This window comes from Ictalurus punctatus, chromosome 17, assembly GCF_001660625.3.
Source record: "Ictalurus punctatus breed USDA103 chromosome 17, Coco_2.0, whole genome shotgun sequence".
NCBI lineage: Eukaryota > Metazoa > Chordata > Actinopteri > Siluriformes > Ictaluridae > Ictalurus > Ictalurus punctatus.
In genome coordinates this window covers 3,762,479-3,780,858 of record NC_030432.2, presented here as the reverse complement: position 1 = coordinate 3,780,858, position 18,380 = coordinate 3,762,479, and the positions used below count along the sequence as shown (strand labels likewise).

At 42.7% G+C, this 18,380-nt stretch overlaps 1 protein-coding gene across 2 annotated transcripts in view; it reads right to left on the bottom strand.

Moving 5' to 3' along the window:
- The window catches only part of col4a4 (collagen, type IV, alpha 4), a 54,965-nt gene that overhangs the window by 18,513 nt on the left and 18,072 nt on the right, over window positions 1–18,380 (bottom strand). For both annotated transcript variants that reach the window (XM_017490514.3, XM_017490513.3), the window contains exons 5-25: window positions 14,174–14,308; window positions 13,845–13,889; window positions 13,577–13,693; window positions 13,166–13,234; window positions 13,039–13,074; window positions 12,042–12,104; window positions 11,640–11,675; window positions 11,494–11,535; window positions 11,327–11,407; window positions 9,639–9,683; window positions 9,129–9,191; window positions 8,526–8,570; window positions 8,384–8,437; window positions 8,029–8,086; window positions 7,364–7,468; window positions 7,065–7,217; window positions 1,992–2,081; window positions 1,354–1,511; window positions 998–1,070; window positions 809–915; window positions 372–555 (exon numbers count right to left, since the gene is read on the bottom strand). In XM_017490514.3, the coding sequence (XP_017346003.1) occupies window positions 372–555; window positions 809–915; window positions 998–1,070; window positions 1,354–1,511; window positions 1,992–2,081; window positions 7,065–7,217; window positions 7,364–7,468; window positions 8,029–8,086; window positions 8,384–8,437; window positions 8,526–8,570; window positions 9,129–9,191; window positions 9,639–9,683; window positions 11,327–11,407; window positions 11,494–11,535; window positions 11,640–11,675; window positions 12,042–12,104; window positions 13,039–13,074; window positions 13,166–13,234; window positions 13,577–13,693; window positions 13,845–13,889; window positions 14,174–14,308 (1,759 nt within the window). The remainder of the gene's footprint in view (window positions 1–371; window positions 556–808; window positions 916–997; window positions 1,071–1,353; window positions 1,512–1,991; window positions 2,082–7,064; window positions 7,218–7,363; window positions 7,469–8,028; window positions 8,087–8,383; window positions 8,438–8,525; window positions 8,571–9,128; window positions 9,192–9,638; window positions 9,684–11,326; window positions 11,408–11,493; window positions 11,536–11,639; window positions 11,676–12,041; window positions 12,105–13,038; window positions 13,075–13,165; window positions 13,235–13,576; window positions 13,694–13,844; window positions 13,890–14,173; window positions 14,309–18,380) is intronic.

Here is an 18,380-nt window from a genome sequence, read left to right as displayed (position 1 = left end):
TGTACTAGCATTGCTGCCTCACAGCTCCAGGGTCCAGATTTAGATCCTGGGTTTGAGTTACTCTCCATGTGGAGTTTCACATGTTCTTCAGGTTTCCTCCCACGTTCCAAAACATGCAGATACACAGACTGGCTGCAGTAAATTGGTCAAAGGTACGAGTTTGTGAATATGTGTGAACGGTGCTAGGGTGAATTGTCCTATCCCGTGTCCAGCAATACTGGGATTGGCTCCAGTTCGAGTGTGACGCTTACAGTACTAGGATAATGAGGTTACTGAAGACGAATGAAGACGATGTCTTTTTCACACAAAATCTCTCATTTAACCATCGCTATCTGATGAGAATCTGAAAAGAGTTAACAAGTTAATTTTACCTTTGTTTCCTTTACGCCCAACATTTCCTCTCTGTCCTGGAGGTCCCTGGTCACCTTCATGTCCTCGATGACCTACTGACCCAGGAATGCCTGAGCCTTGTGGTCCACAGGGACCTCTTGCACCTTTGAAACCCATATTTCCTGGACAACCTCGATCACCAGGAAGACCTGTAAAACTTTCACCCTTAAAAAGGAATAATCATCTGTAAGTGTGAAGAAGAACTGCTATGTCAAGCATATTTCTTTAGACATCGAGAAATCCTTGATCTAGCCATTGATAATCCCTTTCCCAAGATATACCATCCATCCATCCATCCATCCATCCATAAATCTACCATCTATTTGTCATATTTTGCAAATTTCACCTATTTGTGTTGATCTCACCTTCTTACTGTTCATTTGCACAATACTTTTACCACAACCTATAGATAACTAACCTCTGGACCACAATCTCCTGGAGGACCAGGATTCCCATGATCCCCACACCTGCCATTGGTTCCCGGATTGCCCTCAGTCCCTGGTGTGCCGGCCAGTCCCTTTTGACCTTAAAGTAAATATGAACGTTATAATTTTTCAGTTTAAAATATGCTCAGAACCCTGCAAGAGCACTGTGCTACATGTCTCACCCTTGACATTCATCACAAACAGGTTTCCTTTTTCTCCTTTTAGCCCCCTGAAACCTGGAAAACCCGGATAACCCTGTGAAACACACAACACTGTTCTGTGAAACACACCTCTGTTTAGTATTAGTTTTAGTTTATTAGATCCTTGTGAATGACCTGTTACCATAGAAATGATAGCATGTTCAAACAGGCGCATTAATATCAACCTGTGATTTCAATTATTAACTCCTTCTGACCAATCAAATTTAAGAATTCAACAGTGCTGTTGTATAATCCTAATTAATATTCAAATGTATATTAATATATGAATATTCACTCTTTTAAATAAGGGATTTTTTTTTGGAGGACTTTTTACTTACAAAATGTCCTATCAGCCCAGGTTCTCCATCAGGGCCAGTTTCACCTCGTGCACCAGGAAGCCCCTGCAGTCCTGGAGCACCGGGTTCGCCAGGTTCACCCGGGAAACCCTTAACGCCGTTTAAAATTCTGACCGCACAAACACAGTCACCACTGTCACCTGTAAAATCACACCCACACAAAACACTTATTATATCCTGAAATCAGTTTTCACATGCGAACATTACCACTGGGATAAGTGTATATTTCAAAAACGAAATATTTCTAGAATACAGAAATCTAACTGTAAACAATTCAAATGTGTGACATTTTGCACATTCATAAATTATACGTAAACACTGGCAAATGGTTACGCTATGGTTCAAGTAGAACATACTCCAGCCCTGTTGTTATACGAAAATGATGCACTTCGGTAGTAGGGGGTAGTGCCATTCGGCTTGCGCACTCTGCCGCATCACATCCTGCCCCCTGGGGTGAATTATTTACGTGTCACTTCTTCCTCATTGATGATAGAATACTGTAAGTCTTCGTAAACACCTACGGTCTAATGACATGACTTAGTGCTATTCATATTAACAGTTACCCTATGAAAATATTCACATCTCTGCTTATGGTTGTGAGAATGTTGTGGTTGCATCACCTTGTTTCCCTTCATTGCCTTTAGAACCAGATGGACCTTTATCTCCTGTGATTCCAGGAACTCCTCTTTGGCCAGGGATGCAGGAGTATCCTACCACACACACACGCACACAGGCACACACACACACACACACACATATTAAACTTAAAGTATCTCAAAGTTAAGGCATCTAAGTGGACTAGAGCTAGCACTAAAGCAGGACAACAATTAAGTAGACTCAGATTCTTATATTCTTTACAGCCATATTGTTATTTGTTTACAGCTAATTTGAATACGATATAGCATTCGGTCACAAATTCCCAATATCAGTGGTTGTTGCAGTTCCCAGCTTTCGTGTCATTTGTTTTTCTGTTTCAGTCTTGTCTCCACCCTTGTCCTGTCTTTGGGTTGTTACCTGATCGTGTTCACCTGTTTTGTGTCAGTCCTGCCTGTCCCATCATTGGCCTGTTGCAGCGTCTCTTCTGTGGTTGGTTCTTGACTCGTGATTGATCTAATTCTTATTGATACGTGACATATGAACATGAACGTGCCTATGATTACCTCATCCGCCTTTGCTCTCATACCTGCTTTGAACTCTGGTTCTGATTCCCTAATAAATTGGATGCTGTGTATTAATTGTAGTATAAAGCCAAAATTGAGTTGAATATAAGAAATTTGAGTTGGAAATTGGGTTAATTTAGGCTAATGTCATGGCATCTGGATTGGATGGAGTTGGATTGAAATCACCAAAATATCAAAATGCAGAATGGCGAGAAAGACAAAACAAAAAAAAAACATCCATTGATGTTGAGTTGAGTTGATGAGAGAGGACAGAGGAGACTTGTTTGAGCTGAGAGAAAGGCTAGAGCAACTCAAACAACCACTCTATACAAGTGTGGAAAGCAGAAAAGCATTGGATGGACTACAGAGGCAGAAGAACACATCGGATCACCAAAATATTCATTTAAATAATCAAAACATATACTATAATCAAAACATACTAAAGCCCAGTGAGATATGGTTTGAAAAAAGTTCAATACAAATATTATACAGTGGGGGAAAAAAGTATTTGATCCCCTGCTGATTTTGTACGTTTGCCCACTGACCAAGAAATGATCCGTCTATAACTTTAATGATAGATTTATTTGAACAGTGAGAGACAGAATAACAACAAAAAAATCCAGAAAAACGCACGTCAAAAATGTTATAAATTGATTTGCATTTTAATGAGGGAAAAAAGTATTTGACCCCTCTGCAAAACATGACTTAGTACTTGGTTTAAAAACCCTTGTTGGCAATCACAGAGGTCAGACGTTTCTTGTAGTTGGCCACCAGGTTTGCACACATCTCAGGAGGGATTTTGTCCCACTCCTCTTTGCAGATCTTCTCCAAGTCATTAAGGTTTCGAGGCTGACATTTGGCAACTCGAACCTTCAGCTCTCTCCACAGATTTTCTATGGGATTAAGGTCTGGAGACTGGCTAGGTCACTCCAGGACCTTAATGTGCTTCTTCTTGAGCCACTCCTTTGTTGCCTTGGCCGTGTGTTTTGGGTCATTGTCATGCTGGAATATCAATCCACGACCCATTTTCAATGCCCTGTCTGAGGGAAGGAGGTTTTCACCCAAGATTTGACAGTACATGGCCCCGTCCATCGTCCCTTTGATGCGGTGAAGTTGTCCTGTCCCCTTAGCAGAGAAACACTCGAAAAGCATAATGTTTCCACCTCCATGTTTGACGGTGGGGATGGTGTTCCAGGGGTCATAGGCAGCATTCCTCCTCCTCCAAACACGGCGAGTTGAGTTGATGCCAAAGAGCTCCATTTTGGTCTCATCTGACCTCAACACTTTCACCCAGTTGTCCTCTGAATCATTTAGATGTTCATTGGCGAACTTCAGACGGGCATGTATATGTGCTTTCTTGAGCAGCGGACCTTGCGCGCGCTGCAGGATTTCAGTCCTTCACGGCGTAGTGTGTTACCAATTGTTTTCTTGGTGACTATGGTCCCAGCTGCCTTGAGATCATTGACAAGATCCTCCCGTGTAGTTCTGGGCTGATTCCTCACTGTTCTCATGATCAATGCAACTCCACGAGGTGAGATCTTGCATGGAGCCCCAGGCCGAAGGAGATCGACAGTTCTTTTGTGCTTCTTCCATTTGCGAATAATCGCACCAACTGTTGTCCCCTTCTCACCAAGCTGCTTGGCAATGGTCTTGTAGCCCATTCCAGACTTGTGTAGGTCTACAGTCTTGTCCCTGACATCCTTGGAGAGTTCTTTGGTCTTGGCCATGGTGGAGAGTTTGGAATCTGATTGATTGATTGCTTCTGTGGACAGGTGTCTTTTATACAGGTAACAAACTGATATTAGGAGCACTCCCTTTAAGAGTGTGCTCCTAATCTCAGCTCGTTACCTGGATAAAAGACACCTGGGAGCCAGAAATCTTTCTGATTGAGAGGGGGTCAAATACTTTTTTCCCTCATTAAAATGCAAATTAATTTATAAAATTTTTGACGTGCGTTTTTCTGGATTTTTTTGTTGTTATTCTGTCTCTCACTGTTCAAATACAACTACCATTAAAATTATAGACTGATCATTTCTTTGTCAGTGGGCAAACGTACAAAATCAGCAGGGGATCAAATACTTTTTTCCCTCACTGTATATATATATATTGTCGCGACGGACCGACAGCCGGCGCGCAGGAGAAGAAAGGCGCTCCTTCCCCAACTGCTGCACCGGCATGAAGCGGACAGCCTCGTGCCAAACACACCAGCAGCCAGAAGGACCGTCACGGCGGGGCGGGACCGCTGACACTACGCCGGCCGGCGATTGGGGAGTCAGGCGGGAAAAATCCACCACTCAAGCGACAGAGGAGGAGGATAAAAGGGCGCGCTTCCGGCCATACAGGAGGAGGAAGCCCGACGGTGAAGAGACGGAATCCGTGCGTGCTCTTCAGCGGCCTACAAACGCACCACGTGGAGTACAACGGCAACCTTGACTCACGCCGACCACTAACCTCTCTCTCTCTCTCTCTCTCTCTCTCCTCCTCTCCGCGAAGGTGTGAGCGTGGACGAGACCACCGGTCGGTGAAAACGCACGCTCCGGTGGATGACGGCACGGGAGACCCCTGCCCTTGCCTCGGGAACCCCGACGCGCCCTCAAGAAGGTCACGCGACAGCCACACCCCCACGAACCCCCACGCACTAACACACACACGCCCTCCTTACGTCGGACACTTCGCACTAAGCTAAAAATAAAACCCCCCTGATCACTGAAATCTGTCTCTTGTGGGTCTGTGCTCTGCCCTCTCCCCGAGCTAACTCCCTACAATATATATATATATATATATATATATATATATATATATATATAAAAACACACACACACACACACACAAATATATATATATATATATATATATATATATATATATATATATATATATATAGTATCTCACAAAAGTGAGTACACCCCTCACATTTTTGTAAATATTTGATTATATCTTTTCATGTGACAACCTGGTAAACCGCTGGCAACAAAAGTGAGTACACCCCTAAGTGAAAATGTCCAAATTGGCCATTTTCCCTCCCTGGTGTCATGTGACTTGTTAGTGTTACAAGGTCTCGGGTGTGTATGGGGAGCAGGTGTGTTAAATTGGATGTCATCGCTCTCACACTCCCTCATACTGGTCACTGGAAGTTCAACATGGCACCTCATGGCAAAGAAATCTCTGAGGATCTGAAAAAAGAATTGTTGCTCTACATAAAGATGGCCTAGGCTATAAGAAGATTGCCGAGACCCTGACACTGAGCTGCAGCACGGTGGCCAAGAACATACAGCGGTTTAACAGGACAGGTTCCACTCAGAACAGGCCTCGCCATGGTCGACCAAAGAAGTTGAGTGCACGTGCTCAGCGTCATATCCAGAGGTTGTCTTTGTGAAATAGACGTATGAGTGCTGCCAGCATTGCTGCAGAGGTTGAAGGGGTGGGGGGTCAGCCTGTCAGTGCTCAGACCATACACCGCACACTGCGTCAAATTGGTCTGCATGGCTGTCGACACAAAAGGAAGTCTCTTCTAAAGATGATGCAAAAGAAAAGTTTGCTGAAACAAACAGTTTGCTGAAGACAAGCAGACTAAGGACATGGATTACTGGAACCATGTCCTGTGGTCTGATGAGACCAAGATAAACTTATTTGGTTCAGATGGTGTCAAGCATGTGTGGCAGCAACCAGGTGAGGAATACAAAGAAAAGTGTGTCTTGCCTACAATCAAGCATGGTGGTGGGAGTGTCATGGTCTGGGGCTGCATGAATGCTGCTGGCACTGGGGAGCTAGAGTTCATTGAGGGAACCATGAATGCAAACACGTACTGTGACATACAGAAGCAGAGCATGGTCGCCTCCCTTCGGAGACTGGGCTGCAGGGCAGTATTCCAGCATAATAATGACCCCCAACACACCTCCAAGACGACCACTGCCTTGCTAAAGAAGCTGAGGGTGAAGGTGATGGACTGGCCAAGCATATCTCAGTCCTAAACCCTATTGAGCATCCGCAGGGCATCCTCAAACGGAAGGTGGAGGAGTACAAGGTCTCTAACATCCACCAGCTCGGTGATGTCGTCATGGAGGAGTGGAAGAGGACTCCAGTGTCAACCTGTGAAGCTCTGGTGAACTCCATGCCCAAGAGGGTTAAGGCAGCGCTGGAAAATAATGGTGGCCACACAAAATATTGAAACTTTGGTCCCAATTTGGACATTTTCACTTAGGACTGTACTCACTTTTGTTGCCAGCGGTTTAGACATTAATGGCTATGTGTTGAGTTATTTTGAGGGGACAGCAAATTTACACTGTTCCACAAGCTGTACACTCACTACTTTACATTGTAGCACAGTGTCATTTCTTCAGTGTTGTCACATGAAAAGAGATAATCAAATATTTACAAAAATGTGACGGGTGTACTCACTTTTGTGAGATACTGTATATATCCCAAAACCAGACAATAATACATATGTGTCTGTACAAAAGCGAGATACATGCGAAAGATGGATGAACAGTAGTGCAGAGAGTACACATTTCTGTCTACTCTACGTAAACCTACCAGTGGGTCCGGGATCCCCTTGAATCCCTTTTGGCCCTTGGAGCCCTGGTTTCCCAGGTTCCCCTGGGATCTGCTCAGTGCTTCTCTTTCCTGGCGCTCCTTTTTCACCTTGAAGGCCTTGAGGACCAACCATCCCTGGCCAGCCTGGGGTTCCTGGCAGCGTTTTGAGGAAATAAAGCTGACATGTTAGTACTTAACCCATGCTAAAATCGCTTACATCCAAAGTCAGAATCATGGATCTCCAACTGCTGCTTTAATTTTAATCTTAACTCTTGACTTAGCTCTCAAGACAACCCCACCTGGTATAGATATTCCTGTTTGACCAGTAGGGCCTGGCAGACCTATCAATCCCATGTCTCCTTTGACACCAGGGGCCCCAGGAGATCCTCGTTCACCAACACAACCTACAGTCAACAACGGCAACAAAATCATAATCATCTACTCAAATCATACAAAGATCAAGGATACACTATTTAAAGATGCATTGCAACACATTAACACCAGGAAGGATGTTCAAACGAACAGCAAATTTCTCTTACAATGCATCTCGGGTTGTTTTCACATGATCCAGGTCAAACACGACCAGTAGGTTACAATCACCATCATTGCGATTTTGCTCATATGTTCAAAGCATTACAATAATGTTCAATCGTAATGATCCTGACTGCTATAGACTCCATTTCAGTTCATTATCTTTCGGATGAGTCCTTGAAAGTACCATTCTTTAACACGTTGCGGTGTTTTCTAGAACTGCTGATTGTTGTGCCATTATACTAATCAGCTGAAGTGGATTGCTCATCAGCTCTGTAAATTCTCTACATGATGAATTCCTTGCCAGAAAATGCTGAAGTAAAAACAACCGTTTAAAATGTATTCAAATAGTATTAGCCATTCAATTCTAGTCCATGCACCCCAGTGCAAGAAAACCCCACACACTGCGATATGAGGAGGTTGATAGCTATACCTGCTTCATAAAAGAAATATGTTGTTTGCCCTCTTGGTCCAGGATCACCCGAGATTCCCTGTTAGATATTCACAAAAACACAGCATTAGTAGGATAGTGTATTTACAATATACTGTATAATGTTCGAACAATCTTGAGTGTATTCAGAGTTGAGTTAAGTGCACACATTGGGCATGTTTTCTTTATTGGCAGTTTACTAGATTCCTATTACATGTTTATTTCAACAATTATCGTCTCATTCGTAGTGACATCATTATCGACGGAAATTTTGGACTTAAGTCACCAACTCTGAATACGGCCCGTGGAATATTAACCCGAATAATGGTAAGGTAGGGTAAAAAAAAAAAAAAAAAACCTTCAGTCCTGGGGAGCCACTTTCACCACAGAGTCCAGGCATTCCTTGTTCACCCTGTAGGAATAAAGAGAATACATATAACAAACATCATCTTTCAACTCACTATAAATACACACACACACACACACACACAGCTTTGTACCTGAATTCCTTGTCTGCCAGAATGCCCAGGATAGCCAGATTCTCCCTTTGAACAAGTTTGAAATGAGTAAAATAAGACATCCAGATGAATTTGAATAAACATTATAAATCAAGCTGAGTAAAAGTCAAGATCAGGCACTAAGATGCAACTGTTGTGTTAGTTATCCTTCCTTTTTCCATATCGCTTATCCTACACAGGGTCGTGGGGAGCCTGGAGCCTGTGCCAAGGAACTCGGGGCACAAGGTAGGGGACACCCTGGATGGGTGCCAACTCATCACAGGGCACAATCACACACATTTACACACTACAATCAATTTGGAAACGCCAGTCAGCCTACAGCACATGTCTTTGGACTGGGGGAGGAAACCGGAGTACCCAGAGGAAACCCCGTGAAGCACGGGGAGAACATGCTAACTCCATTCCCTGGAGGTGCGAGGCAAATATTCTAACCGCTAAGCCACATTATAAACCTATGCAGCCATAATACACAGAGATCTACTGCAAGAATATCACTACAAGAAGTATTTGCCAGGTTTATTGATTTATTTACGGTTTGATATGAAACCTGTTTGATTGTCAAGCATTATAAAAATTCACACTCACTGTAGGTCCTGGCCAACCTGCGACACCTTTCTCTCCCGTTTCCCCCACAGATCCGTCATTTCCCTGGAAAACAGACACTTACAGTACGTCACTGAACATAAAGCATATAAAATCCCTCAAAAGAGCACCACAGGTCCATGTTGAGTTCCTTGTGTCAGTAGATCTGTGGAGAATATTGTTTTGTATTCAGACTTGTGCTATGTGGCCCGTTCAGATTATTGTAAATAACTGTCATTAAAGCCTTTTGCATTCTCAGTTCACAGATACTTGATCTCAAGTGCTATGCATACATACATACATACATACATACATACCCCTCTCCCCTTCCTCCCCATGGTGATATTTTACATGTATGGGTCCAAGCACCGAAATTCTAGAAGAATCCTATTGTTTTGGCTCAAGATTTTCTTATCCTTATTAATTTCTCACCTAAAATGAATCATCTAGAATAAACCATAGAAAGAAATGGCTCATGTAACCAAACAGCTAGATCAGCATGAACACACTTACCTTATATCCAGGCAATCCACGGGGTCCGTCAGGTCCTTTTGACCCCTAAAATAACAAGATTATCCATTAATCCATCCATCTTCTTTTCTTTCTGATAAGAAATGTAATTGTATATCACTGTCTATGTTCCATAACTGTTTTTTTTTTAACGTCTTCTTTTCATTGTGTGTGAATAACGTGTCATAATATAATATTTACATATAAAATGATATAGTAAATCATATCGGTTTCAACCCTGTGGATAGAAGAGATAGGAGGGAATGAGCGCCCTTCACTGCCCTTGGAACGTAAATGACGCACGAGCAAGCATTGGGCAAATTCGAGACCTGTTACTGCCAATGCAACAGTGCAGTGAAGTGGAGAGTTCGGTGTAGCTTAGTACAACTGCCTGGCGTGGCAAGACCCTGATGTATTTTCTGTTTCGGCACTTCATTTTCTAAGCTGCCTTGGCATGACTAAAGTTTCATCCTCCATTGAATTCGACAGATTTAATTGTCTGACCCATGCTGTGGGATATCATCCAAAGCAAGTGACTGGGCTTTTCCACAGTGGACCAGTTTCATAAACAGCTCTAATATGCATTAAAGAGCGAGGAAATCTGGCATAAGAGCACAGACAATGGCTGCAATGGTAAATGGGGAACCATAGAAATGAAGTCAATGCAGAAATTAGAGAGACTAAGTCGAGAAAAAGTACAGAGAGAGTGGTACAAGTGGACAATGCATTGCTGTCAAACCTGCACTGGACATCACAACCGGAATATAGACGAGTTGTATCGCTAACACCGTGGCGCATTTGCTCTTTGCACTCAAGGTGAAAATGCCCATGATGGAAGATTTAAATGGGCACAAAACTCTTACAGGCAGTGCTCCAACTCGTTAGGTCTGTTGACACAAATGAGAAGGTAGGTTTCATTTGCTTAAATGCTAGTAAAAACACCTCTGGTATCTGGGCAGGTCTTTGACACACAGATTCATGAGGCACTGGATGATTGCTGGTCTTTGCATGAAACACGATCAGAGCAATCTATATTTGACACATTTCCAAATAAGTGAGTTTCAAAGACCACAACAAGAAATGTAAGGTGTTAGACAAGATGCAGCATGTGTGTGTCACACTGGTACCAAGGCAGAGGACCAGAACAACAAGGGGGTTCAAGTCAGGGCAAAGACTGCCAAAGCTGCCAAGCACAACTCATCAGGAGTGCTAGGATTGAAGCAATGCAGTCAAAGATGGGCTGATTACCCTTCTGGAGTTTAAGCATTGGCACTGGATCACTGGATACTGAGCACGCTGTCCATATTTTCTCAGCTGAGCAGCGTTGAACACCCCACAAAGGTGCAAGATCCAAGTTATCTGAGTATATTGAATGAGGAAGTGGTCACTGCTAGAGACACAGGCAATAGATATTGTACATGATGTGCCTGCGTAGGTTTTTGTTCTTCTTCCATACAGTCTCCACTAGTACTGGAAGGAACCTGTCCTGGACACCTGGACCCAGACGTGTCCTGTCTCAATTGTAAGTCGTCTTGGATAAAAGCGTGAGTTAAATATTACAACTTCACATGGTTACTTTGCAATTAGTACTGAGCCACACACGCTAAACAAACACATAGAAAAGCTCCACTAATTCCAGAAGGAAACAAGAATATGATACACAAGTGTCTTGATTTAGATAAGTAACTTACCTTGTCTCCTTTGGGGAACAATTCTTGTGGTGGCTCAACCAATTCAGTGGGCCCTGGATCACCCTTTGGCCCTGGATCTCCCTATAAAATTGAAAAAAAGACGTTTACACACCCACTATGCGCATCACACACACACCTCATCTCCTGCACAAATATACAAAACCCACCTCATCTCCACTATCACCAGGAATCAGTTTTCCCGTGTCTCCCTATGAGAAAAACAATCATGGTAAGTGCAGAGAATTACACACTAGTTTTCTTAAATTAATGATTTATTATTAAGATAAAAGTGAAGGATGTGCATATAACTTACTGGAACACCTCGTACACCTGGAGCACCATTTCCACCCTGGAAAGAGATAGACAGACAGACAGACAGAGAGTCAGACAGACAGACAGAGAGAGAGACATGCCTCTTGTTCAATGTGCCAAATTTCTCTTGTCGTTTAACATTAACCATTAAATTATCTTTGTTGCCAGGTTTAGCAGTTTTATCTCAGGACAGACTGGCAGATCAAGCTCCTAATTCAGCTTTAATGTCATTTAATGGTTGAAGATATCAAAGATTAAATATAAATTTATTGTAACAGTATATTGCCAAATCTACTGAAAGTTCCTAAATGTACTAAATGTAGGAAATGCACATCAAATTAGAATTCACTATTAAAATGACATTACTGCAAAAATAAACAGGAAGTCAGAGTCAATGGTTTACCGGTAATCCAGGATCTCCAGGGTTCCCCTGTGGACCCTGTGGGCCACAAGGTCCAGGAAGTCCCTAGGTCACAGAAACACACACAAACATTTATTTAACATGTCTTGCACCGTACTCTTAAAATCAGTCATATTCAGAGTTAGAGTCTTAAGGTTTTTTTTTTGTTTGTTTGTTTTTTTAAATGCAGGGAAATTTACTCATATTCAGAGTCAAATTAAATCAATGTACTGGTCACATTATGAAAAGTAGCTGCTGCATGTTGTTTGTGCAGCCAAGGTTGCCAGATTGAGTAGAAGTTTAATGGGAAAAAAGGTTAACGGGATTGAGAAGAACTCCAAGACGGGGGTTTTCAGTAAAATCTATACCGCCGTCTTTAACCCCAATACTTGCCTTTAAGCTCGAAAAGTCCGAGATAGAAAACACGCACTGAAGAAGGAAATTGTGTGGGAATTTTTCTTGTCTTCAGGTACAATAATACGATGTAACATTAATATAAGTTAAGACAAATTTGGCTTAATTTAACCGTTTAATCTGCATTAAGAGCCTCATTATCACCAGCTTGTGCTAAAATAACACTTGATCCAGCACATCCTATAATTTTGCATTTTATTCTTACTGATGTGTCGAGTGCACACACAGCAGCTTTCAAGTCATTAATTTGATTTGTCAAATGAATCAAATAATGTCAGTGTTTTTGTTCATTTAACGTGCTCTCCTGTAAACAACGTGCGAGCACAGTTTGAAGGATAAGCTGACCGAGCACGCGTCCATAACTCAATACAACCAAATCTGCATTAAAAAAAAACAACAACAACGATACAGCACTGACAGATTTAGCCTTTTCATGACATCATCTGACCACATAATAATAATAATAATAATAATAATAATAATAACAATAATAAATAAATAAATAAATAATTGATTACGAGCAAGTCGTGTTAAAAACACTGTACTATGCGGTGTTGAAATAGAGCCAGATGATTTGGTGACTTACTCGAGGTCCAGGATCACCAGGAGGTCCATTGCAACCCTGTGAAACAGTAGTCAGGAGCAATATTACTATTCACAACGACACAAACAAAAAAGCCTTTAGTATAGCTTAGGATTTATGTTTCACTCACAGGTTGACCAGGAACCCTCAAATATCTGCATGCACTAACTCCTTTCGGTCCCTTTGGTCCTGGGTGTCCCTGCAGAACAAAGCGTTTTAGCAGTGATGTGTGTGTATTTTTTTTTCTTTTAGATTCACAATTTCTCACAGTCAATATATTTCGAATATCTATTAAAGCCTTATATGTAGATCGTAGCCATAGATATAATTCCAGCACTCTTCTTCTTTCAGGTATTCAGCTCTCGGCTACTCCTACGTTCTCATCGTCTTCTCATTAATACGATGCTCAGTAGCCAACAGTTAAAACCGACTGTTATCACTTACGTTTGACGTCACTGAGGACGTCACTGAATAATTGAGATTCATTGTACTTCCAAACCCACGGGGTTCCTATGTGCCAAAGCTAATCCGTTTTTCTTACTCGTGGTCCGATTACACCATTTGGTCCTGGACGGCCAGCGGGTCCTGGATCTCCTCTGGTTCCTTCGCAGCCATCTAATCCTGGAAGACCGGGAGGGCCAACATGTCCACGAGGACCCTCAAGATGACAACAGTCACAGTAAGACATACATGGCAAACAATATACTTTCAGGTCTAGTTTTTATTACTACGTTTATGCACTCACAGTGGAGCCATCTTGTCCAGGATTGTGTGTGTGTGTGTGTGTTGTGTGACTGTATGTTACTTACTACATCTCCTTTTATTCCAGGAACCCCAGGAATTCCTGGAGTGCCCTGAACACAATACAAGCTCATGTTACGGACAGTGGAAACTCAGAAATACAATATATGTTATACACAAATGCACCTATGAGCTCATAATAATCAACATTTATTATGCAAATTTTAAACAAACAAGCTATGCAAATTGACATGACCAGATGTGAACAGAGTAGTATGTACTGTAACGTGGACTATAACAATATCGTTGGTAAAATTTCTCATATCATGTAAATGTCTGATGTCTCTGTGTGTGTGTGTGTGTGTGTGTGTGTGTTTTGTGACTGTATGTTACTTACTACATCTCCTTTTATTCCAGGAACCCCAGGAATTCCTTCCGATCCCCGTTGTCCTTTCTGTCCACGTTGTCCCTGAGGGCCTTGTGGACCTGGAGCCCCCATTCGACCATCTTCCCCTAAAGCACCAGGAGGTCCCTACAATGAGATGACACGCTACAGTGTGTGTGTGTGTGTGTGTGTAGACATCATATAGTGTGTTACAGCATGCAGCAAGCACGTAGGACTGAATGTTGATTCTAATCACAACACGAGTCCTTACAAACCTTACACCAGAGGAGGATTCAATATACAACAAATAATCACGTGATCAGCACCAATACACTGATCTATACACAGATATCTGGCCAATTTTATTCTTCATTCTGGGTCAAGACTAAATAAACTGCAAGTCCTACTTTTCACCACTAGGTGGTGCTGCTCTCCTCTCTTTCGGAAAAGCCTGGTTTCAACGGAATCAAGTCCACAGTCTCTGTAATCCTGGTGTTCTCTGCGTTAAGCCTGAGGATCGAAGTCCAGCACGTTCTGGTGATCCGTGATTCAGCTCAGCGGGTAATTAAAAGAGTTTTAGCAGGGAAATGAACAAACTTTTGCTGGACTTTAGACTTCTGAGATCGGATTTGGGCGAATCAGAGGATTAGGAAGAGGTGGAAATAACTGCTTAACTTTACCGTGTCGAAACTTCTCATTATTAAACTTGTACAAGAATGAGGAATTTATAATGAAGTGATGAACTGAATGCATTCGCAGCATTTATCCAGTTCATGGATAACTGTGCACGCATTTATTTATCATTTTGAGACTCATTTCATATCATACGCTACTATCTGCTTCAAAGAAATGTGTGTGTTCAAATAGACAGTCGAACACACACACACACACACACACACACAGAGGAAAATAACGTACATGAGTACACCGGATATTCTCATCACTAAGTACTGGCAGGCTCAAATACCAGATTTGAAAACACACATTCCAGGCATGCTCTCTGCACACACACACACACACACACACACACACACACACACACACACAATTTTGTGGACACACCCTCTTTTCTTTTTTTTTTGCAAAGGAGGACATCTACACACACCCTGTCCTGGGCCCCGATGCGCCCTGGGATAGGCTCCAGGTTCCGCATGACCCTGTAGGATAAGCTGTATAGAAAATGGATAGATGGATGGATGGACGTGCACACACACACACACACACACACACACACACACACACACACACACACACGCACACACACACACGCACACGCCTTGCAAGGAGGCTGTACCAAAATCACACTAATAGCAGGTTTTTCCCCACAGCTGGTTTGTGACAGTTTTAGCCTTCTTTTAATTAAAAAATACCTCTCACCTCCTCCTCCACTCTCTCTCTCTCTCTCTCTCTCTCTCTCTCTCTCTCTCGCTCTTTCCTGTCACTCCTTGTCCTAGTCACCTACTGTAATATATACATGGGAACCTTAATTTAAGGAGCCTTTAATCCTTCTACACACACACAACCACCCACCCACCCACCCACACACACACACACACACACACACACACACACAAACACACACACACACACAGCATCCATTTTGTGAACTTGACTTTTATCACAACTTCTTTTGTTTCCTCACATTATTTTGTTGTAGTGGTTTTCACTTTTTCCACAAACATTAAGTGGAACACGGATCAATACCCTTTGACCATCTCCCACCCTCATAATAGTGCAAGTATATATATATATATATATATATATATATATGCGCACTATTATGAGGCACTGTTATATAGCATTTCTTTCCAGAGCACATTTAAAAACCCCACAAGTTAATGAGTCTTTATTGGTCACATATACACTACAGCACAATGAAATTGGTTTCTTCGCATACCCCAGCCTGTCAGGAAGTTGGTGTCAGAGCGCAGGGTCAGCCATGATATGGTGCCCCTGGAGCAGAGAGGATTAAGGGCCTTGCTCAAGGGCCGAACAGTGGCAGCTCGGTAGTACTGGGGCTTGAATCCCCCACCTTCTGATCAGTAACCCAGAGCCTTAACCGCCAAGCCACCATGTCACAGGACGTCCACAAGACAAGCTAGTTCCCGTTATAGCAGCGATAAACAGCCACCCTCCTCCTCTTGAAAAATGTGAACGCCCTGAACGCGGTGAGGATAATTAACCAATGATATGCAATGTATACGTTTCTGAAGAGAAAGTGTGGAAAGATGGATTAGTTCTAAATACCAGGTGTGTGACCAGGTGTCCTCAGACGATGTTTTAGACTTTCCAGAGTGGAGTTATCTACAAGGAAATTCAAGCCAGCGTCTTTGGGTTCCGTCTTTTCAGTTCAGTAGTATAATCTTTCTTAGCGATAAGTGATTTTAATATAAAGAGTTTGAAATCATAATGAGTTTCCTCACGTAGTGTGCATATACTGATATTTTAACCAATTCATGAGTTTATAATCTCATTCAACACTATTTTGTTTATATGAGTGTATCGGGGGGACAGAGAGAGTGGGGGGCGGGGGTTGAGAGAGTTGAGCTGTTAGACAGAGCGTACTCTTAATGGTTGTGACAGAAATTGATCCGTTTGTGTGGAGTGTGTTCACAGTCTTTCAAAGAGAGCACTACAGTGTGAAAATCAGCAAATCATTGGTGGATTCCCGCACATACGGTCACACACACACACACACACACACACACACACACACACACACACACACACACACACACACACCAGTCTGTATGGAGGACTACTGATTCTGAATTTACCTTGATTGTAAATCCATATAAGTTGATCTTTCATTTCTGAATGTGTTGTTTGCATTGTTGTGTACTTGAGCATCTCTTTAGGTTTCCCATCTATCGTTCATTCATATCATTTCATTGCTTTTCACTTTAAAAAAAAGAAAAAACAAAAAGGAAAACAAAGAGCACTGCACTTTGTCTGGTCCTCCTGTGCATCCTTGCCTAAAGTACTCGACAACATGTTAAAACTGTACATTGTTCCGAGAATAACGAGCTTCCGTAGATGAAAACCTGGGCTCATATTATGGACTAAATGCGTGGGTGGAGTAGGAACCGGCTGGAGAATGCAGATGCCCTTCCATCGTGTTGAACCCCCTGCTCGCTGAAACGTCAGCCTGCGCGATGTTTGTGTTTTTTGTTCTTGCTCTTTTTAATGAAACCGATGTCGACTCGGCCTCCCACGAAAAAAGTAGTGAGATCATCTGCTGAAGAATGTCTGAGAAAGCAAAGCCATGGAAAGCGTTCATAGATGTATCTCTAGTCACCTTTATCTTTACCTTAACCCTTACGCTCAGCTCGCTTCAGAAATGGAAAACGTGATATTACGGGTATTAGCAATGCAAAATGAGACGTCCCGTTCAGAGATATTCCAGACGTGGCAGACATATCACGACGTGCATTTGCACAAATCGTTGCACGTTGAGTTTAGAGATTCATTAATTTTACATTTCCTGGTGGGGTTTGCAGTGGCAACAGGCTGAGAAGGTCAGCCCAGACTGCGCCAGTCCTGCGCCAAAGATTGCTGGTCCTACTTGAGAATCCTCAGAAAGTAATTCCCAAAGTAAACTCTACATCCAGTGGGATACATTTCTATCAAGAGCAGACCAGCCGTCTGAGACGCTCATGCATTGCTGAGATCTCCCCTTACCATGGAATGTTAGCCCAGAAACCCTCTGCAGGAACCTCATACTGGATCTGCTGTATCCGTCACTATCCACAGCTTCGTCTGACAACTGAGCCCTTCTTCACTACCATGAACTGGTACAGCAACTGCTGCTGCTAACCGTTTCTCATGAAGAACATCTCAAGGTGCTTAAACTCCTCCTCCAGGGTCAAGTTCTTTCTTCTCACCTACAGGGAGCATCCAACTCTTGGCTTTTCCAGGAGAGAACCATGGTCTCGAACGTGGAGGTGTGGGTTTTAATCCCAGCCACTTCACACTAAGTAGCAAACTGTGTGTTGGAAATCCACTTTAGATTAGTGCAAAGGTAATAACCTCATCATCTGTTACCTCGAGGCCCTCATACCGGACATCTTTCTAACCCCGGCTGTGTCTTGATATCATGTCCATGAAGACCATATGCCGGAGTTGAGACATGGCATAGCTTTGACAGAGTCTGACATCCAACTTAAGTGCTTTCACTCATAGAGAGACTGAGTTGCAACCCAGATACCACATACTCCTT